General features: G+C 36.1%; 1 protein-coding gene across 5 annotated transcripts in view; it reads left to right on the forward strand.

Annotated features, from left to right (window-relative positions):
- Positions 1 to 20,267, forward strand: part of LOC125661140 (sterile alpha motif domain-containing protein 9-like) — a 223,972-nt gene that overhangs the window by 184,406 nt on the left and 19,299 nt on the right. For 2 of the 5 annotated variants that reach the window (XM_056148027.1, XM_056148028.1), the window contains exons 2-3: positions 9,834 to 10,132; positions 18,651 to 18,879. In XM_056148027.1, coding sequence (XP_056004002.1) covers positions 9,844 to 10,132; positions 18,651 to 18,879 — 518 coding nt within the window. In that variant the 5' untranslated portion in view covers positions 9,834 to 9,843. Of the gene's footprint in view, positions 1 to 9,833; positions 10,133 to 17,221; positions 17,436 to 18,650; positions 18,880 to 20,267 lie in introns of those variants that run through there. The other 3 variants (XM_056148031.1, XM_056148030.1, XM_056148029.1) reach the window with 3 other exon arrangements.

Here is a 20,267-nt window from a genome sequence, read left to right on the forward strand (position 1 = left end):
ATGTATCGAGATGGTCAAATTACTTATCAGCACGTGCATGCACGTACGTGCACGTGCACAACATTCTCAGATCTTTATAACTGATATGTACTAGCATGAAATGGACTGTACGTTATGAAATAGTTATATATTCACATGCTAGACAGTTTGCCATGGTCAAAACCACTTGTACTGAAATAAATGGCACCGCTTGCTAAATGGGGGAATGTTTGGGGAACATGTGTAACGGTCCCCGTTACAATAAGTACTAGTTATTAAGGTCTTCCGTTTCCAACGGAAGACCTTCTAGTGATTCTACTGTTTATTATTATTATTATTATTTTTTTTTCCCTTTCGTCTCCGAGACCGTTGGATGGATTTTCCTGAAACTTTCACAGGTTATAGGGAACGATGGTACCTCGAGGCATTTTTTTCATTTTTTCAAAATTCACTTCCGTTCGTCAGATACGTCCGATTTTCCGGTTTTTGAAAGAAACTTTGTCCGGGGGTAAACTTGAAAACCACTAAAGATAATCGAATGAAACTTTCAGGGATGATAGATCTATTTTCTCTATGGTGCATGCACGTAATATTTTTTGTCGCCGTCACTTCCGGTCGTCACCGGAAGTGATCAAATAAATCATCAATTTCAATCTTTTTTCTTTCAAATTGAAACCTACTTTGGTTTACTATATCTCGTTTTAATTCTCAAAAAATGTTGACCCCACCGGAAGTGGAATCTCCAACTTCCGGTTATATCAAAGAAAGACTATTCATTCTCTCATTTTTCAGTGCCATAAATCTCGGTCATGAAACTAGTTAATGAGTTGAGTTTTACATATATTATAGTCACTATAAATGTCTAGAGTAACGTCAAATATTTTTGTAAAATTCACTTCCGGTCGGCAAATACGGCTTATGAGCTGTTTTCGTTGTCAATCGTTTTTCTCAGAAACGGTAAAAGATAGAGTCACCAAAATTTCAGAGTTAATAGATCTCACTTTGTAGGGGTGCAGTACGGGCTAAGAATGTCGGCCGTCACTTCCGGTCGTCACCGGAAGTGATTAATAAATCATAAATTTCAAACTTTTTTCTTTCAAATTGAAACCTATATCGGTTTATTAGGTCTCGTTCTAATTCTCAAAAACTATTGACCCCACCGGAAGTTGAATCTTCAACTTCCGGTTATATGAAGGAAAAACTATTCATTCTCTCATTTTTCAGTGCCATAAATCTCGGTCATAAAACAAGTTAATGATTTGAATTTTACATATGTTATAGACATTATAAATGTCTAGTGTAAATTTAATTATTTTTGTAAAATTCACTTCCGGTCGTGAGATATGGGGTGGACATATTCAAACCTTGTTTTTTCAGTTTCTCAATAATGAATATAGATAGATGCTTGAAACTTGTAGAGTTGATCAACTAACATTAGTCCATTGTACACATACATTCAATTTTTTCGTCCGTCACTTCCGGTCTATACCGGAAGTATTTGAAAAATGTCGATTTTCCGATTTCTTCGAGTGATTTCTCAGAGATGGTGGATAGATTTTCTTGAAATTTTCAGGAATAATGTCTTATGAAAGGACCTTCCTATAACTATTTTTGTTTTTACAAAATTCACTTCCTGTCGGAAAATATGGGCGATTTTCTGTTTCTCAAAAGGAATTTTGTCCAGCATTTTTCTTGGAAAAGGTAAAATATAGGTTCATCAATTATTCAGGAATTATAAATCTCCGTTTGCAGTCGTGCAGTAGAGGGTTGAACATGTCGACCGTCACTTCCTGTCGTCACCGGAAGTGATTGAAAGAATCGCAAATTTCAAACTTTTTCTTGTAAATTGAAACCTATACTAGTTTATTAAGTTATTTGAAAGTGTCAAAAGAATATTGACTCCGTTGGTAGTCAAAACAACTACTTCCGGTTTCTTGATAAAATACCTTTTTACTTTTCATCTCTTTGTCACCATAAATCTCGCGTATATTTGAAGTCTTTCATATGATTTTCACATGTCATAATAAAAGTATCAACTTCTAAAGTTTGGATCATTTTGTTTTTCAAAATTGACTTCCGGTCGGTAGTAACCTACTACTTTTTCTTTCTTTAGTCTACTTCTTTTTGTTGAGAACTCTTAGAGATAGAGACGTGAAATTTTCAGGGAATATCGACAGTAAAGAGTCGCTGTCATTTATAGGAAAACGCATCATAATAGTACTTCCGGTCATTACCGGAAGTTACGAGAAAGGAGTAAAAAGTTCGATAATACATTTCTTATTCATTGTTAAGGCACATTTTCTGATATATTTAAATGGTTTTCGTAGGAACAGAAAGCTCTTTACCGGAAGTGGTCTAACGGAAGACCTACTCATTACTAGTAATGAGTTTCTAGTTATTATTATTATTATTCTTTTTCTCCGGTACTTTTTTGTCCGGTAGTGTTCTCAGAAACTACAAAAGGGATCGATATGAAACTTTCCAGGATGATAGTATAGCGTTTGTAGATGTGCATAGTGATAGTCATTTTGTTTGCACGTGCATGCACGCGCGCGCACGTGCATTGCAATTTTGGTACAAAAAATGGAAAATCAGAATATTGAAGGAAGCGATATAAAACCTAAATAGGATGATAGTATATCATTTGTACATATGAAAAATAATAGTTATTTTGCCAGCACGCGCACGCATGCGCGTGCACGCGCATTACAAAATTTGTACACTAACTTTGGAATCAGTCTAACTTTTTTGTTGTTCATTGAAATGGCTTGAAATTCATATCATAGGTAGATATTGAGACCCTTAACTGATTTACATGGTCAAAATTACCAATTTGCACGCGCATGCACGTGCGCTTCATTTTGATTGGATAATGCTAAAACGTTTGTAACTATCTTATTTATGAAGCGAATGAGATGATATTCACAGCATATGTAGACAATATGTGTATCTATAGGTTGGTGTAACAAAAAATGCCAACGCACATGCGCATGCGCGTGCAACGTTTTTTAAATGTTCAATTTTTGAAGGACGATAACGTTTTTGTTTTTCATCAAATTCTATTCATATTAGGGGTTTAGATGTATCTTGGTACTCCTTACAAATTGCTGTGGTTAGAATGACTGATCAGCACGTGCATGCACGTGTGCTGATTTCTGATTGGACGATTTTAAAATCGCTATAACTTCCTTATATTTGGTGGAAACGTTATGAAATTCATACTGTGGGTATATGATACAAATGCCTGTTGAACGACGTCAACAAAAATTCGGAATCATACACGTGTGCGCGTGTATGCACGTGCAACACTTTCTTTCATTTCTTGGTACTGAAATGACCATATTGAACGTACTACATGTAATTAAAGGCTAAAATAAAATGATTTTTTCCTATAGATTCACAAGGACATCACTTTTTAATTGGGGGAGGTTTGGGGAACATCTGTAACGGTCCCCGTTACAATTAGAACTAGTTATTATGTTCCCCAAACGAAGTTTGGGAACATATTGGTTTTACTCTGTTTCTTATTATTATTATTATTATTATTATTATTCTTTCTTTCTTCTTGGGACTTTTTTGTCCACGAGTGTTCTCAGAAACTACTCAAGGGATCAATATGAAACCTTTTTAGGATGATAGTATAGCATATGTAGATGTGCGGAACGAATGTCATTTTGTCTGAAAATGCATGTATGTGCATGCACGTGCATTGGATTTTTTGTTGACAAACATTGGAATCAGTCTAACTTTTTTATTTTTCAATGAAATCGTTTCCTATTTATATTGTAGGTATAACATGGGACCCTTAACTGTTTGGCATCGTCAAAATTTCAATTCTGCACGCGCATGCACGTGTGCTTCAATTTGATTGGATAATACAAAACCGTTTATAACATTCATGCCAATTAAAGAAATTTGATGATATTTACAGGATAGGTAGACATGCCAAATATCTACAGATCGATGCAACAAAAATTGCAAACGCGCATGCGCACGCACGTGCATTGTCTTTTGAAGGTTCAATTCTTTCAATGATCATAACTTTTTTGTTTTTTGTCCAAATCTTTTCAAACTTGTATTGTATATGTATCTTGATATTCTTAACAAAAGTGTACAGTCATAATCACCATCCGGCACGTGCATGCACGTGTGCTAAATTGTGATTGGACGATTTTCAAATCGCCATAACTTTCTTATAAATGATGGAAACAATATGAAATTTATACTGTAAGTATATCTATCAAATGTCTATTGAATGACATCAACATTGATGCTGAGTCATGCTCACGTGCCCGTGTATGCACGTGCATAGCTTTTCTTTCATTTTTCGGGTACTAAAATGGTTATAACTATTGAATTAAAAACTGAAATGAATTCAAATTTACCCTGAGGATCTATGATATGAATGTCTATGAAATGGTGTCAACAAATTTTCCATTATCAAAATCGCGTGCGCGTGAATGCGCGTGCATTGTAATTTTTGACGTCTAAATTCAAGTATTGGTCTATAACATTTTTAAATTGCAATGAATAGGATTGAAATTTAGGTTGCAGGTATGTTTTGGGCCTCTCAATTTATTAATAGTGTCAAAATCACTTTCCTGCATGCGCATGCACGTGCGCTTAATTCTGATTGGACGATTTTGAAATCTCAATAACTTTCTTATGAGTGAAGCAATCCATACCAAATTTATATAGTAAGTATATTGTTCAAATGTCTATTCATTAGCATCAACAAAATTGCTGTGTCTTACTCACGCGCACGTGTATGCACGTGCATTGATTTCGGTCTTTGTAGTTTTGAGTTGCCGTTAATTTCTCGTTATTCACTGAACTGTTGTGAAACTTCTCTTGTACTCATATAGTAAGACTTGTAATGTATCGAGATGGTCAAATTACTTATCAGCACGTGCATACACGTACGTGCACGTGCAGAAAACTCTCAGATCTTTATAACTGATTTGCATTAGCATGAAATGGACTGAACGTTATAAAATAGTTATCTATTCACATGCTACACAGTTTGCCATGGTCAAAACCACTTGTACTGAAATAAATGGCACCACTTCCTAAATGGGGGAATGTTTGGGGAACATGTGTAACGGTCCCCGTTACAATAAGTACTAGTTATTATTATTATTATTCTTTCTTTCTTCTTGGGACTTTTTTGTCCACGAGTGTTCTCAGAAACTACTCAAGGGATCAATATGAAACCTTTTTAGGATGATAGTATAGCATATGTAGATGTGCGGAACGAATGTCATTTTGTCTGAAAATGCATGCATGTGCATGCACGTGCATTGGATTTTTTGTTTACAAACTTTGGAATCCGTCTAACTTTTTTATTTTTCGATGAAATCGTTTCCTATTTATATCGTAGGTATAACAAGGGACCCTTAACTGTTTGGCATCGTCAAAATTTCAATTCTGCACGTGAATGCACGTGTGCTTTAATTTGATTGGATAATAGAAAACCGTTTATATCATTCATGCCAATCAAGGAAATTTAATGATATTTACAGGATAGGTAGACATGTCAAATATCTACAGATCGATGTAATAAAAATTGCAAACGCGCATGCGCACGCACGTGCATTGTCTTTTGAAGGTTCAATTCTTTCAATGACCCTAACTTTTTTGTTTTTTGTCAAAATCTTTTCAAACTTGTATTGTATATGTATCTTGATATTCTTAAGAAAAGTGTATAGTCATAATTACCATCCCGCACGTGCATGCACGTGTGCTAAATTGTGATTGGACGATTTTCAAATCGCCATAACTTTCTTATAAATGATGGAAACAATATGAAATTTATACTGTAAGTATATCTATCAAATGTCTATTGAATGACATCAACATTGATGCCGAGTCATACTCACGTGCCCGTGTATGCACGTGCATAGCTTTTCTTTCATTTTTCGGGTACTAAAATGGTCATAACTATTGAATTAAAAACTGAAATGAATTCAAATTTACCCTGAGGATTTATGATATGAATGTCTGTGAAATGGTGTCAACAAATTTTCCATTATCAAAATCGCGTGCGCGTGAATGCGCGTGCATTGTAATTTTTGACGTCTAAATTTGAGTAATGGTCTATAACATTTTGACATTGCAATGAATAGGTTTGAAAATTAGGTTGCAGGTATGTTTTGGGCCTGTCAATTTATTAATACTCTCAAAATCACTTCCCTCCACGCGCATGCACGTGCGCTTAATTCTGATTGGACGATTTTGAAATCCCAATAACTTTCTTAAGAGTGAAGCGATCGATACCATATTCATATAGTAAGTATATTGTTCAAATGTCTATTGATTAGCATCAACAAAATTGTTGTGTGGTACTCACGCGCACGTGTATGCACGTGCATTGATTTCGGTCTTTGTAGTTTTGAGTTGCCGTTAATATCTCGTTTTTCATTGAACAGTTGTGAAACTTCTCTTGTACTCATATGGTAAGACTTCTAATGTATCGAGATGGTCAAATTACTTATCAGCACGTGCATGCACGTACGTGCACGTGCACAACATTCTCAGATCTTTATAACTGATATGTACTAGCATGAAATGGACTGTACGTTATGAAATAGTTATATATTCACATGCTAGACAGTTTGCCATGGTCAAAACCACTTGTACTGAAATAAATGGCACCGCTTGCTAAATGGGGGAATGTTTGGGGAACATGTGTAACGGTTCCCGTTACAATAAGTACTAGTTATTTATGAAATGCAAGTTAAATGTCTAGGCTAGTTGATGTACCATAAGTAGATTTCGCAGACTGAATATCGAAGCAGCAAAGACTGTAAACAAAAACAAAAAACTAGACAAAGTCGGCCGAAAAAAGTTGGCATATAAACCATAGCCAATAACATTAGGCTAAGTTTTAACTGTTATAGACATGTTAACGAATACTCACCATTCATGAAATGTAATGTAGCGGTCATCCGGGTAAAGCATCTGAGTAGAGAGTCAAGGGGCCCGGGTTCGAATCCGGTCTAGCCCGTTGGATTTTCTCCCAAATGAAAGTAGATAGTCTACAGGAAACTATTTGTATGGCTATTCTATTCACATATTGATATAGATCTATAGTTTTAATGTTTTATCAATAAAGGTCTTCAAACAAACAACCACTGAGCTTTGCGAATGTACATGTAGTAGATCCATCTGGTCTGTTTGAATATTTTACATGTATTGTAGTGATCAGCTACAGCCTATGACCCTGTTTCTATAATTACAAAGCCTAGCTTCTGATCAGTGGCGGATCTAGAGGGGGGCTTACGGGGTTGCAACCCCCCCCCCCCCCCCTTTGGTTCGCTAAAAGAGAGAGAGAGAGAGAGAGAGAGAGAGAGAGAGAGAGAGAGGACTATAGAGTTATTAAAATCCTAAGGATGGAAAATGTGTTTATACAATTGTGCATCAACATTTCTATCAGGTGATGATAATTCATATTGTCTTTTATATTGTTTGTATCTGTAATATTTCATTTTATTTTAAAAAAAATGAATTCCTGGGAGTAAATTGGAATGCATTTTAAAACTTGATTCGTTTTAAAATCAAGAGTGACAGATCTATGTCTGATAATTATGCAATAACATTAATCCATGAATTTAGAACTACAAATTGATAGCATTCCTGTTGAGTTGTTGTTTAACCATGTTAACGTACGTTATAACAACTCTCATTTCAGTGGGGGATTTAAGCCCCCCCCCCCCCCCCCCCCCCCCCCCATAAATTTTCATATTTAAAGGGAAAGGCAACCCAAAAGATTTTTACATGATAAATGATAGGATTAATCATATGATAAACATTTGTCATACAATTCTGTTGATATATGGCTTTGATAAGCTTCAGGACTAATTTGAAAACGTCAAAAATTGAAATTCCCGCGATCTATGGAGGCTGCCATGATGTGTAACTCTTTTGTATTTAAGACCACGAAAATCAATAATTTTGACGTCACACCGTCTGTTCCGGTTTTGATGAGAGTCTAAGATCATCCGTAGGTGCTTGGGTTCAGTACACACACACACCTTCCGAATAAGCTACACGAGTTGATTTAATTATTTTTTTATTGAAAATATTTCTAGTACATGTCAACAACATCTTGCATACCCATAACGTCCCTAATGATTCAAAATAAGCCCTTTAAAAAAATACCCTTACTGGTTATTATAACAGAACTTACAATAATCAGTGAGGGTATTTTTTTTAAAAAGGGCTTAGGCCATGCCAATTTGTAATCTAGTTCATCGGATTCACCGCTTCTATTTGTAATAAATCCAAATTTTAATATTATCAAAAAATAATATCTGCCCGCGTGTCCAAAAATATCTGCGTAAAATATTTTCGACTTTTTACAACAAGCACTCAAACGACCTTGATGCATGTGTCTGAGAAATGACAGAATCGCGGGCTCTCGAAAAAATTTCTAACAATGTAATACGGTGTTTTAAGTTATTCATGATATCTATCTTAATATGTACGATACTTCATAACACTGGGTTGGAAGTTGTTCCTTATACTGCAATCGAATTGGAAGCCGAAGAAAATTTTGAAGTGCTATTCGATGCCACTCTTTATAAAACATCGACAGCGTACGATTGATTGATTATATAATGTTTAAAGTATCTCTTGAGAATATTTCACTCATATGAAGACGTTACCATTGGCAGTGAAGGGCTGCAAAATTTAGGCCTATGCTCAGCGCTTATGGCCATGGAGCAGGGAGGGATCTTTATCGTGCCACACTTGCTGTGACATGGGTCTCAGTTTTTGCGGTCTCATCCGAAGGACCGCCCCATTTATTCGCCTCTTACGACAAGCAAGGGGTACTGAGGACTATTTTAAATCGGATCGACAGTTGTCGACAAATTCCCAAAAGGTTTTTGGTGATTATTAATTATGTGTGTTCTATTAAAATTCAAGAAAATACTAAAATCGATACATTGGAGATTTCAAAATTGGACATGTCCCTCGCAATATGCAAAGATCTGAATCGAAAGTTTGTAGAAATGAAACTAATATAAAATTCTTTAAAAAGATCTTATGAATTACTGTTGCAAAGTACATGTATTAGACATGAAGAAAATGAAGTCTTTGAAACCTGAAATACTTCATATTTATCAGTCTATGCGAAAGACATCGGACCGTCGGACCTGACCGATGTGCAGTGCCTCAGGTCCGATGCATCATTTTTTACACCGGACCGGAATGTCCAATGTCTCAGTGTCTGGTTTTGAGCTTTACTATTTTGATGCAGAGTCATTTAAATGTTTGTTATAAGTAAAAAATAGCACACGAATCCAAATACGTAAATGAATGTGATTAAAATCGCATGGACTGTCTAAAGTATTATATGGGAGGGATCCCTGGTATAGTATTACTAGTATAATAAACAAGATTCCCTTGGTTTTGCATTTTCACATGTTTCACTTTTTTACATTAGGTTTTTCAGTCTGACAAAATTTGGTTCGGTCCGGTGTGTTCATTGATTACACAGGACCGAATGTCCTGTGTGATCCAAAAAACTTTCGCATAGACTGATTTATTGTAAACTATATCAACAAAATTGAAAAATGTTAAGTTCACGTGGTAAACAAATGATATCTGATTACTTTAGATCTTTATTTTTAAGTGCTCGCTTTTTAAAATCACACTCAATTCAATTAAAATTATTAATATTTCTTGTATTCGCTCGCCTCATAATTTTTATCTCCAAAATAAAAAATAATATTTGTAAAATAATTTCGCCCACTCCCCTCCCTTTTTTTGTTTGAAAATCCGAAGAACTATTTTACAAATTGGTGTGGCCTTAATCCCATTTACAGTTACTGCAATTATTTCTTCTTCAGCATACAAACAATGAACTCTGAGGAAAAGCTCAAGATACAGATAAATTATTGTTATCTGGTGAACGAACTGCGCACTGATGATGTCGTGGATAATCTGTTCACGGAATGCGTTATCGATCATGATGACATGCAGCGTGTGAATGCTGAGAAAACAGACAGAGACAAAGTCAAATGTTTGATAAGTATTTTGTATTCCAAAGAAAACGCTTTCGAACCTTTCTTAAAAGAATTGGGACAACTTCGGCCTGATGTTAAGGAAAAACTGCAGTCTACAGATATTGAGGAAGAACTAAGGACAGGTGAGTACAATTATCAGTGAAAGCGAAATGTTGTCGGACAGACGGACATGTCCGGTAATTTGACTCTCGGTCCAGTAAACTTCGTTATATTTTTGGTCCGAATGTCCGGTGACTTTCCAGCAACGGTTTCGAAAACTACGCAGCATTTTCCCCCTTATATAACTGGTACCGATAAACGGTATCATTTCCAATGCCAAAAACCGTTGATTTTTCCCAATTTTGAGACTAAAAGTTCCCAATTCACTTGCCGAAAAATAGACCGCTGAAATCGTAATTTTTTTAGTCTGAAACATTGTACGAGTTAACTAAAATGTTCCCTTCCAGTATTAAATCGAAAGTACAGATCATGGCAGTGTGTTTTGTACGATGATTCCTTATGTTTCACAACAACAAATATTACCGTAAAAAAATTTGTAAAGAGATGAATACTTCTTGTTTTGTTGTATTTTTTCTTTTTTTTTAGCTGAAATCATTTGCCTATACATTGGTAGAAAATTCCCAATATGTTCGATTTTGATGCTATTTTTCCCAATTGAATGGGTACCGGTACCAGTGGGTAGAGAGAATAATCGCTGCTACGTTTCGACTTCCAGTTCCATTTATAAAAAAAACCATACAAAAACGGCAATATGTTCCAATTAAAATGGAACAGTAATGCAGTCCACAGTAAACCTTTAAAACGAAAATCCAATGACCAGGAGGCTCAAAGTCTTTCATGTTTTAATATAAAAATAATACTACTTTTTTTCGGTCTGGTAAAATGTGATTCGGTCTGGTAATGTTCCTGTGTTTACCAGACCGAATGTCCTGTAAAACTTTTCAACATTTCGCGATCACTGAATTATAGGCCAAAAATATAAATTGTGGTGTTTCTGTTTACAGCTGCATGTAAGTCAAAATTAGGGTGTAATAAAGTTATATTTTTCCTCAAACTTTCTGAATTTGGATCACTGTGTTTATTTAAGTCACAAGTATATACAATCAAACGCATTGAAGTGGTAAAATTTTTCTTTTATACGGAATGTTACGAGCTTTCTATTGGACATTTGATGTTAAGCATTGCTGCAATGACACGCCCATTTTCACAGAACTATAGGTAAACAATAATTCGGTTACATCCCTTATATCAATAAGACCATGTGAAATTTTATGAACATTCAAGTCAATGAGGAAATATGTACACATCACTGGCCTAATTCCAGACATGCAGGGGTGGGGGTCTTAAGTCTCCTTTAATGTGTACGTAAGCGTATCGTTTCACCCACCCCCTACTTATTTTGGTCTAAACAGTAAGTAAGGGATGTTAAATATGAAACAGTTCTTTGCAAGTTAAAAAATTCCCTAGCAAGCAAATTAACATGAGTTCTTTCAGAGCTCTTCTCCATCCCGCGACTACCGCCCTGTGAATGCTCGTATTGAACATTATGAATGACTAGTGATATTTACATTTCAAAGAATTTGTCGTGTTACAGTGTCTATCTTGCCCCGCTTTATCTACCCGATGATCTATTTGATGATTTCTGGTAACATACTCAATTGAAGACGGCGAAACCGGGTACTAACTCATCGCGGACGATTGGAAAGCATTGGATTGGAATTCCAATATTAATGTGCTGTTTCGGAATTGATTTAAAATCCACTTAGTTTCATCCTCATTTCGTACATAAATGAATGCTTTTACAAACGTATTTTTATTAAGAATATGAAAGGGACTATGCAAAGGAGAATATGTTTATATGTTAAGTGGATTGAAAATCAACTTGGCAAATTTCTTCTGTTTTTAGGTCACCTGAATCATTCAGGTGAGCTATTGCTATCTGTTTTTGTCCGTCGTCGTTCGTCGTGCGTTAACATTTGAACATTTTCAGCTTCTTCTCTGAAACCCCTGAACCAATTTCAACCAATTTTGGCATATAGCATCTGTGGGTGGAGGGGAACAAAATTGTGAAATTCGTGGTCCCTGCCCCCCTGGGGCCTGAGGGGTGGGGCAAAAACCATCAAAATGAGTGTAATTTTAAAAAATCTTCTTCTTTACTCCTGGACATCAAGAAGCCAAACTGTGGGCATAATTATAATGAGCGTTGAGCCCTCTACCAAAATTGTGAAATTCATGGCCCCTGGGGCAGGGGTTCTTGTGTTAGGGTGGGGCTCTATTGGTCATATAGTGAAAATGTAGAAATTTTTTGAAAATCTTCTTCTCTGTCTCTGGGTATTAAGTAGACAAACTAATAGCATGCTAATGATGAGCAAGGATGCCTCTTTAAAAATTGTGAAATTCATGGCCCCTGGATCAGGGGTTCTGGTGTGTTAGGGTGGGGCTCTATTGGTCATATAGTGAAAATGTAGAAATTCTTTGAAAATCTTCTCTGTCTCTGGGTATTAAGTAGACAAACTAATAGCATGGTAATGATGAGCAAGGATGCCTCTTTAAAAATTTTGAAATTTATGGCCCCTGGATCAGGGGTTCTGGTGCTAGGGTGGGGCTCTATAAGTCATATAGTGAAAATGCATTATTTCTTTGAAAATCTTCTTCTCTGTCTTTGGGTATTAAGTAGACAAACCAATAGCATGGTTATGATGAGCAAGGATGCCTCTTTCAAAATTGTGAAATTCATGGCCCCTGGGTCAGGGGTTCTGGTATTGGGGTGGGGCCCTATTGATCATATCTAGTGAAAATGCATTTTATTTCTTTGAAAATCTTCTCCTCTGCTGCTGGGTATTAAGTAGACAAACTAATAGTATGATAATGATGATCAAGGATGCTTCTTTCAAAACTGAAATTTATGGCCCCTGGGTCAGGGGTTCTGGTGTAAAGGTGGGGCTGATTGATTATATAGTGAAAATGCAATATTTCTTTGAAAATCTTCTGTTTTTGTCCGTCGTCGTGCGTTAACATTTGAACATTTTCAGCTTCTTCTCTGAAACCCCTGAACCAATTTCAACCAATTTTGACATATAGCATCTGTGGGTGGAGGGGAACAAAAAATTGTGAAATTCGTGGTCCCTGCCCCCCTGGGGCCTGAGGGGTGGGGCAAAAACCATCAAAATGAGTGTAATTTTAAAAAAACTTCTTCTTTTCTCCTGGACATCAAGAAGCCAAACTGTGGGCATAATTATAATGAGCATTGAGCCCTCTACCAAAATTATGAAATTCATGGCCCCTGGGGCAGGGGTTCTTGTGTTAGGGTGGGGCTCTATTGGTCATATAGTGAAAATGTGGAAATTCTTTGAAAATCTTCTTATATTGGTTTTATCTAAGGAGTAAATAACCCTTTTCTTTATGATGTCTCAGACCTAGTTTTTTTTTAAAAAGGATTATTGATTGAACATAAAAATGACACATGTACTTCATGACCACATAGCTATTCAATGTTTCTTCCATCCAAAAGTAAAATTCTTATATTTAAACACAAACCTAATTCAAACATTGGAAGGTTGTTACATGATACTCAGGTGACCTATAAGGCCCCTGGGCCTCTTGTTATTATACCCCCCGCAACAAGTTGGGGGGGGGGGGGGGTATACTGGAATCGGGTTGTCCGTCTGTCTGTCCGCAATGGTTTCCGGGCTCTAAAGCATTATCCTTTCCACCTACCGTCACCATATCATATATATGGACTACCCATGGGATGAAGATGTTCCCTATCGATTTTGGGGTCAAAAGGTCAAAGGTCAAGCGCACTGGACATCGAAGTAGCAATATGGTTTCCGGGCTCTAAAGCGTTATCCTTTCCACCTGCCGTCACCATATCATATATATGGACTACTCATGGGATGAAGATGTTCCCTATCGATTTTGGGGTCAAAGGTCAAGCACACTGGACATCAAAGTAGCAATATGGTTTCCGGGCTCTAAAGTGTTATCCTTTCCACCTACCGTCACCATATCATACATATGGACTACCCATGGGATGAAGATGTTCCCTATCGATTTTGGGGTCAAAAGGTCAAAAGTCAAGCGCACTGGACATCGAAGTAGCAATGTGGTTTCCGGGCTCTAAAGCGTTATCCTTTCCACCTACAGTCACCATATTATACATATGGACTACCCATGGGATGAAGATGTTCCCTATCGATTTTGGGATCAAAAGGTCAAAAGTCAAGCACACTGGACATTGAAGTAGCAATATGGTTTCCGGGCTCTAAAGCGTTATCCTTTCCACCTACAGTCACCATATCATACATATGGACTAACCATGGGATGAAGATGTTGCCTATCGATTTTGGGGTCAAAAGGTCAAAGGTCACGTGCAATGGACATCGAAGTAGCAAGATGGTTCGGTTTGTCATGCCATTTGTTTTTTACACTCAGAAAAGAGGTAGTTTATACCTATTACCAACACCCTTTGGGAGATTGGGGTAAGCGGGGGGTATTCTTAGTGAGCATTGCTCACAGTACCTCTTGTTATAAAAGATAGTTAAATGAATAAAAATACTTAGTTTTGCTCATCACTATCTGACAATTTGTATATTGAAAATTTGAATTTTTGTAATACTTGATTTTTGTCAAACGCTCGTTTACAGGCAAATGCAATAGGCGGATACTAACTCATCGCTGACTCCTATTTCTAAATATTTTACATGAAATTCGATATTCTTTCAGAAACACCTCAAATGTCAGATATACGCAAAATCTTAAATATGATATTACAGTTTTCTTTTTTTAATGGGCAGATAATTTTGTTCTTCTTCGGCACGTGTTGCTGTGTGTAAAACTTGCAATAACGCGTGCATTGAAAGAAATTCAGAAAGCAATATCAGAGGGTTTTACCGTAACGCCTAGTGTTCGAAATTGGTTTAAAACTTGGTATAGACCATGGGTCTGTGCCAAAAGAAGATGACATAGACCTCATCGAATATGCCGGTTTCGAGATACGTTTGAGTTATTTCCCTTTGAAGAACTCTCATACATAGTAAGGCGCGAAGCAACTTGTTTCCATGCGGGAGTGGGACAAATATTCATCACTGCTTAAGTGAATTTACTCAGTAAGTCCTCATAACGTTTATCAGATGTTGACTGACCATGCAAGGACCTTTGGGATAACTCTATTGCTTTGAATCTAGAAAATTGACATAGACAATTTGGTCTATCTCAATTACAGTTGGCATAGACCAGTGCCATTTGACATAGACTCGGTCTATCGTTAATTTCAAACACTGATTACACCGGATATCTCAATGTTACTTGACAATTATGTATGCGCAGTGTTATATATATTTTTGCATGGAAATGTCTATACATATAAATACATTTACGTAAAAACTAGGCTTATGTTCATTGTGTTTATTTATACTCTTTTTGAACACCTTCCTTATCAGCAAAACCCATGTGCTACCTGTGATTTGAATCGAAAAAGTGGGCATGTCATTACCAGCGCTCCAAGCATTTCATACGATAGAAAAATGTTACCACTTCAATGCGTTTGATTGTATCATATAACATATTGAATATGAGGGACTCATTTTTCACTACCGATGCAGCTGTAGAAATTTGAACATATTTTGATAAAATTCATGCATGAACTCTCAACTCTACCATATTTGTTATTGAAGAACTTCCTGAACAATAATTCAGGTATTTAACTTTTAAAAACCTAGCTAGGCTAACAGAGGAGGAAATGTTTTGATTCATGATATAACTTTTATTTGATTTAATCACTGTATTTTATGCACAGTAGAATTCTAACTCATTAAGAAATAATTCAACTTAGAAAATAAAAAAAAAATATACCTACCTACCAATCCTTTAAAATTTTGAGGTGAAAGTGGAAACCAACATATATTTTTTTAGCCTTATTTATATGTGGTTAATAAAAAAAACGTTAACTTAAAGTCTAGCTATGATTCATAACTATGTCAGATAATTGGTGAAATTGGAACTAAAAAATATTTTTTTGGCCTTATGTATATAGAATGTGGTTAACAAATTAAATATTAATTCTACCTATGATCTATAACTATGTCAGTAAGGTAACTATCTGAATCTCGCTCCCTTAATATAGTTTTAGTCTGTATACTGCTGGAGTAGACAGAACATTAGTTATCCGAGGACAACAGCTGTTAATGTTCGATCTGAGAACAGATCTTTGTTGCCCAAAGCCATAGGCTTTTGGGATATATGCTAAATGTTTATGAATTGAATTTAAAATTCTAAAGTTCTGATGAAGACTATTTCATACCTGAAAAGGACCAGTTATTTTTTTGGTTTTTCAAAATTCCTTTTGAATTGGGAAAAATTAGCGACATTTTCCTCAAATTGGGAAAAATCACTCATAGTAAATTAAAATGGTAAAGATGCATAAAATAATCAAATAACAATTTTTTGGTTAGAGATTTATTTCAGATCTGATTTAAAATCATAAAATAAATCATTATTATACCCCCCGCAACAACATGCGGGGTTTTCTGGAATCGGGTTGTCCGTCTGTCTGTCCATCCGTCTGTAGACGCAATGGTTTCCGGGCTCTAAAGCATTATCCTTTCCACCTACCGTCACCATATCATATATAAGGACTACCCATGGGATGAAGATGTTCCTTCTCGATTTTGGGGTCAAAAGGTCAAAGGTCAAGCACACTGGACATCGAAGTAGCAATATGGTTTCCGGGCTCTAAAGCGTTATCCTTTCCACCTACAGTCACCATATCATACATATGGACTACCCATGGGATGAAGATGTTCCCTATCGATTTTGGGGTCAAAAGGTCAAAGGTCAAGCGCACTGGACATTGAAGTAGCAATATGGTTTCCGGGCTCTAAAGCGTTATCCTTTCCACCTACAGTCACCATATCAAACATATGGACTACTCATGGGATGAAGATGTTCCCTATCGATTTTGGGGTCAAAAGGTCAATGGTTATGTGCACTGGACATCGAAGTAGCAATATGGTTTGGTTTGTCATGCCATTCAGGGTTTGACACTAAGGCACGTCCGACCGACCGAGTCTACTAAATGATAGGTCCGGTCGGGTAAAATGTCGATAAACTAGTCCGACTGGTCGTGTTGAAAAGATGAATAAGAAACTTTACTTTAAACCGTCAGATACTTTATTCTTAACTCCCCCCCCCCCCCCCCCCCCAAATACCTGTTAAGAGTTTGCGAGCAATTTTGAACCGATTGATGACATAATCTTTATTTTCAGTTCTAATGTATTAGTCGCTGTCGGAATTGATGTTTTAGGACATTTATTCAAATACTTTGAATGTTAAAGGGACTGGTTCATGTTGAACAGAAAAGAAAGGAAAAGGTTGGGATGAAACAAAGCAGGGCTTATGAAAGAGAAAAAAAATAAAACGGTTGAGGTAATTTTATTTAGCAAATGGACTTAATGAATTTCTGCGCCGGATAGAATTTAAAGAAACAGAAAATGCGTTTAATTGAAAATAAAATCATCAAATTGAATTACGAGACTTTCTTTTTTTTTTTAGAGACTATTAAATACTTTTTATTTCAAACTTCATTTAAATTAGGTATTTATATATGAAGAAATCCCCAGGGTTTTTTTTTCTGGAAAGTTGGTCAGGGCTAGTGGATGTAAGGTCAGGTCTATTCAATATCATTTGAAGTAGCCCGACTGGTCTAGTGCTCAAAAAAGTAAATGTCAAACCCTGCCATTTGTTTTTTACACTCAGAAAAGAGGTAGTTTATACCTATTACCAACACCCTTTGGGAGATTGGGGTAAGCGGGGGTATCCTTAGTGAGCATTGCTCACAGTACCTCTTGTTTAACATTAAATATGTATTGGAAGTCACACCTTGTATAGATATCATTGACTTTTTCTTTTTCTAAGAAATACTTATTGTCTAATATCATATAGAACATACTGAATTATTAATTCACGAGCATTTGTACCCATAATCTTGTAAATATTATATTAATAATGAAGTTTCCAGAATGTCTCTCCTGTTTGTATTTTTCGGATTTTACCCTATACTGTTGACCACTTCCTGTTATTAGCCTGACCCTACATATAATGGCGGTCAAACTAAATTGTCAACAATATGGCTTAATGTCATAAATGTGTACATGTATCTGGAAACTATTATATACTTTGCTGCATATCTGCTGATATGGATGCCTCTATTGTTTTACATATTCTTTACAAAACCTTTTGCATGTGCAGTGGTTTGGAGAATATATATTTTTAATGACCAAATTTGGAACCATCTAAATCTTGGTTCCAAATTAGGTAAAAAATACACTTTCTAAATAATGAAACACACAAAAATATATTTTTAATATATATATGGGAAGTCTTCAAATATGAGTCAAGGTGACTCAGGTGAGCGATATGGCCCATGGGCCTCTTTGTTTTTCATATTCATTTGCATCACAAGTGTGACTCACTGTGGGTGGGGCATTCATGTCCTATGGACATATTTCTAGTTATTCATGCCTCATATTAGAGATATCTCTCAATCTTAAAGTCTTTGATAAGTTTTAAAATTCATATAGATTGACCTCGATAAAAGAAAACGCATGATTACATGTAATTCGGTACTTTTAATTATTGCAGAAATTAAGAAGAGGAGGGAATTCTTGAGCGATGTGATACGAAAAAGATACTGTCTGAGAGATGGAAAGTCTGTTGCAGAGTCAGATCTTCTCTGGGGAATTGAACTTGAATATTGGAAGAATGGGAAAGGGGTAATGCCACAAGATACTAAGACGGACTTAATGGAATGCATGAAACTATTGTTTCCAACAGCAATTAGAAAGAAGATAGCAAAAAAGCGTAAGAAAGTGTATCCTTTTCTCTCAATTTACAGAGTGTATAACATTATGTAGCGGTGAACAAACAGCATGATAAGTGTGTAACAATGCAAAACTTATATGGTACCAATTTTGATGCACCAGATGCGCATTTCGACAAATAATGTCTCTTCAGTGATGCTCAACCGAAACGTTTGAAATCCGAAATGACAATGAAGTTTTAGAGCTATTATAGGGGAAAACAGTGTGCCAAAAAATGGAGTCAAATTCGCCGAAGGATAAGAGCTATGCGTGAGAGAGATAATCTTTAATTTTGAAATAAATTTCTAAATTTTATAACAGCAATTAAATATACATCCGTATTTTCAAGCTAGTAACGAAGTAACGAGGCTGTAGAGACCCTCGGGGACTAACAGTCCACCAGCAGAGGCCTCGACCCAGGGGTCATAATGTAAAACTTATACAGTACCAATTTTGATGCATCAGATGCGCATTTCGACAAATAATGTCTCTTCAGTGATGCTCAACCGAAATGTTTGAAATCCGAAATGACAATGAAGTTTTAGAACTATTATAGCCAAAAATGGCGTGCCAAAAAAAGTGAGTTTTTTGATAACCGGTTGTCCATCTGTCTGTCTAAACTTTTCACATTTTCCACTTCTCCAGAACCACTGGACCAATTTCAACCAAACTTGGTCAAAAGTATCCCCGAGTGAAGGGAATTACAGTTGTCGAAATGAAGGGTTATGTCCCTTTCAAAAGGGACGGAAATGCAATAGTAAGGTGGGGTCATTTGAAAATCTTCTCAAAAACCACTAGGCTGGAGAAGTGGAAATTTAATTGAAAGCCTCCTGACATACTGCAGATTCAAGTTTGTTATAATCACGGCCCCCAGGGCTATGATGGGGCCCCAATAGGGGATCAAAGTTTTGCATTCAGATAGGTGTAGAAAATATTTCAAATTTCTCCTCCTGGGCCTGAAAAATGGGAAATTTACATGAAAGCTTCCTGTCACAGCATTATTTTTTTCTACTTACTGGTACTGCTACCGGTACTCATGCAATTGGGAAAAAAGCATCAAAATCGAACAAATTGGGAATTTTCTACCAATGTATCGGCAAATGATGTCAACTAAAAGAAAAATAAGAAAAATCAAGAAGTATTCATCACTTTACAAATTCTGTTATGGTCATGTTTGCTGTTGTGAAACATAATGAATTGTTGTAGGCTCGTTTTAGAATCATCGTAGTTCTACAAACACGCGCACTGCCATGATCTGTACTTTCGATTTAATACCGGAAATGAACAAGTCGTACAACGTTTCAGACTAAGTGAATTACGATGTCAGCTGTCTAGTTTTTGGCAAGTTAATTGGGAATTTTTAGTCTCAAAATTGGGAAAAATTGACAGTTTTTGGCAT

The sequence above is a fragment of the Ostrea edulis genome, chromosome 8 (assembly GCF_947568905.1).
Source record: "Ostrea edulis chromosome 8, xbOstEdul1.1, whole genome shotgun sequence".
Classification (NCBI taxonomy): Eukaryota; Metazoa; Mollusca; class Bivalvia; order Ostreida; family Ostreidae; genus Ostrea; species Ostrea edulis.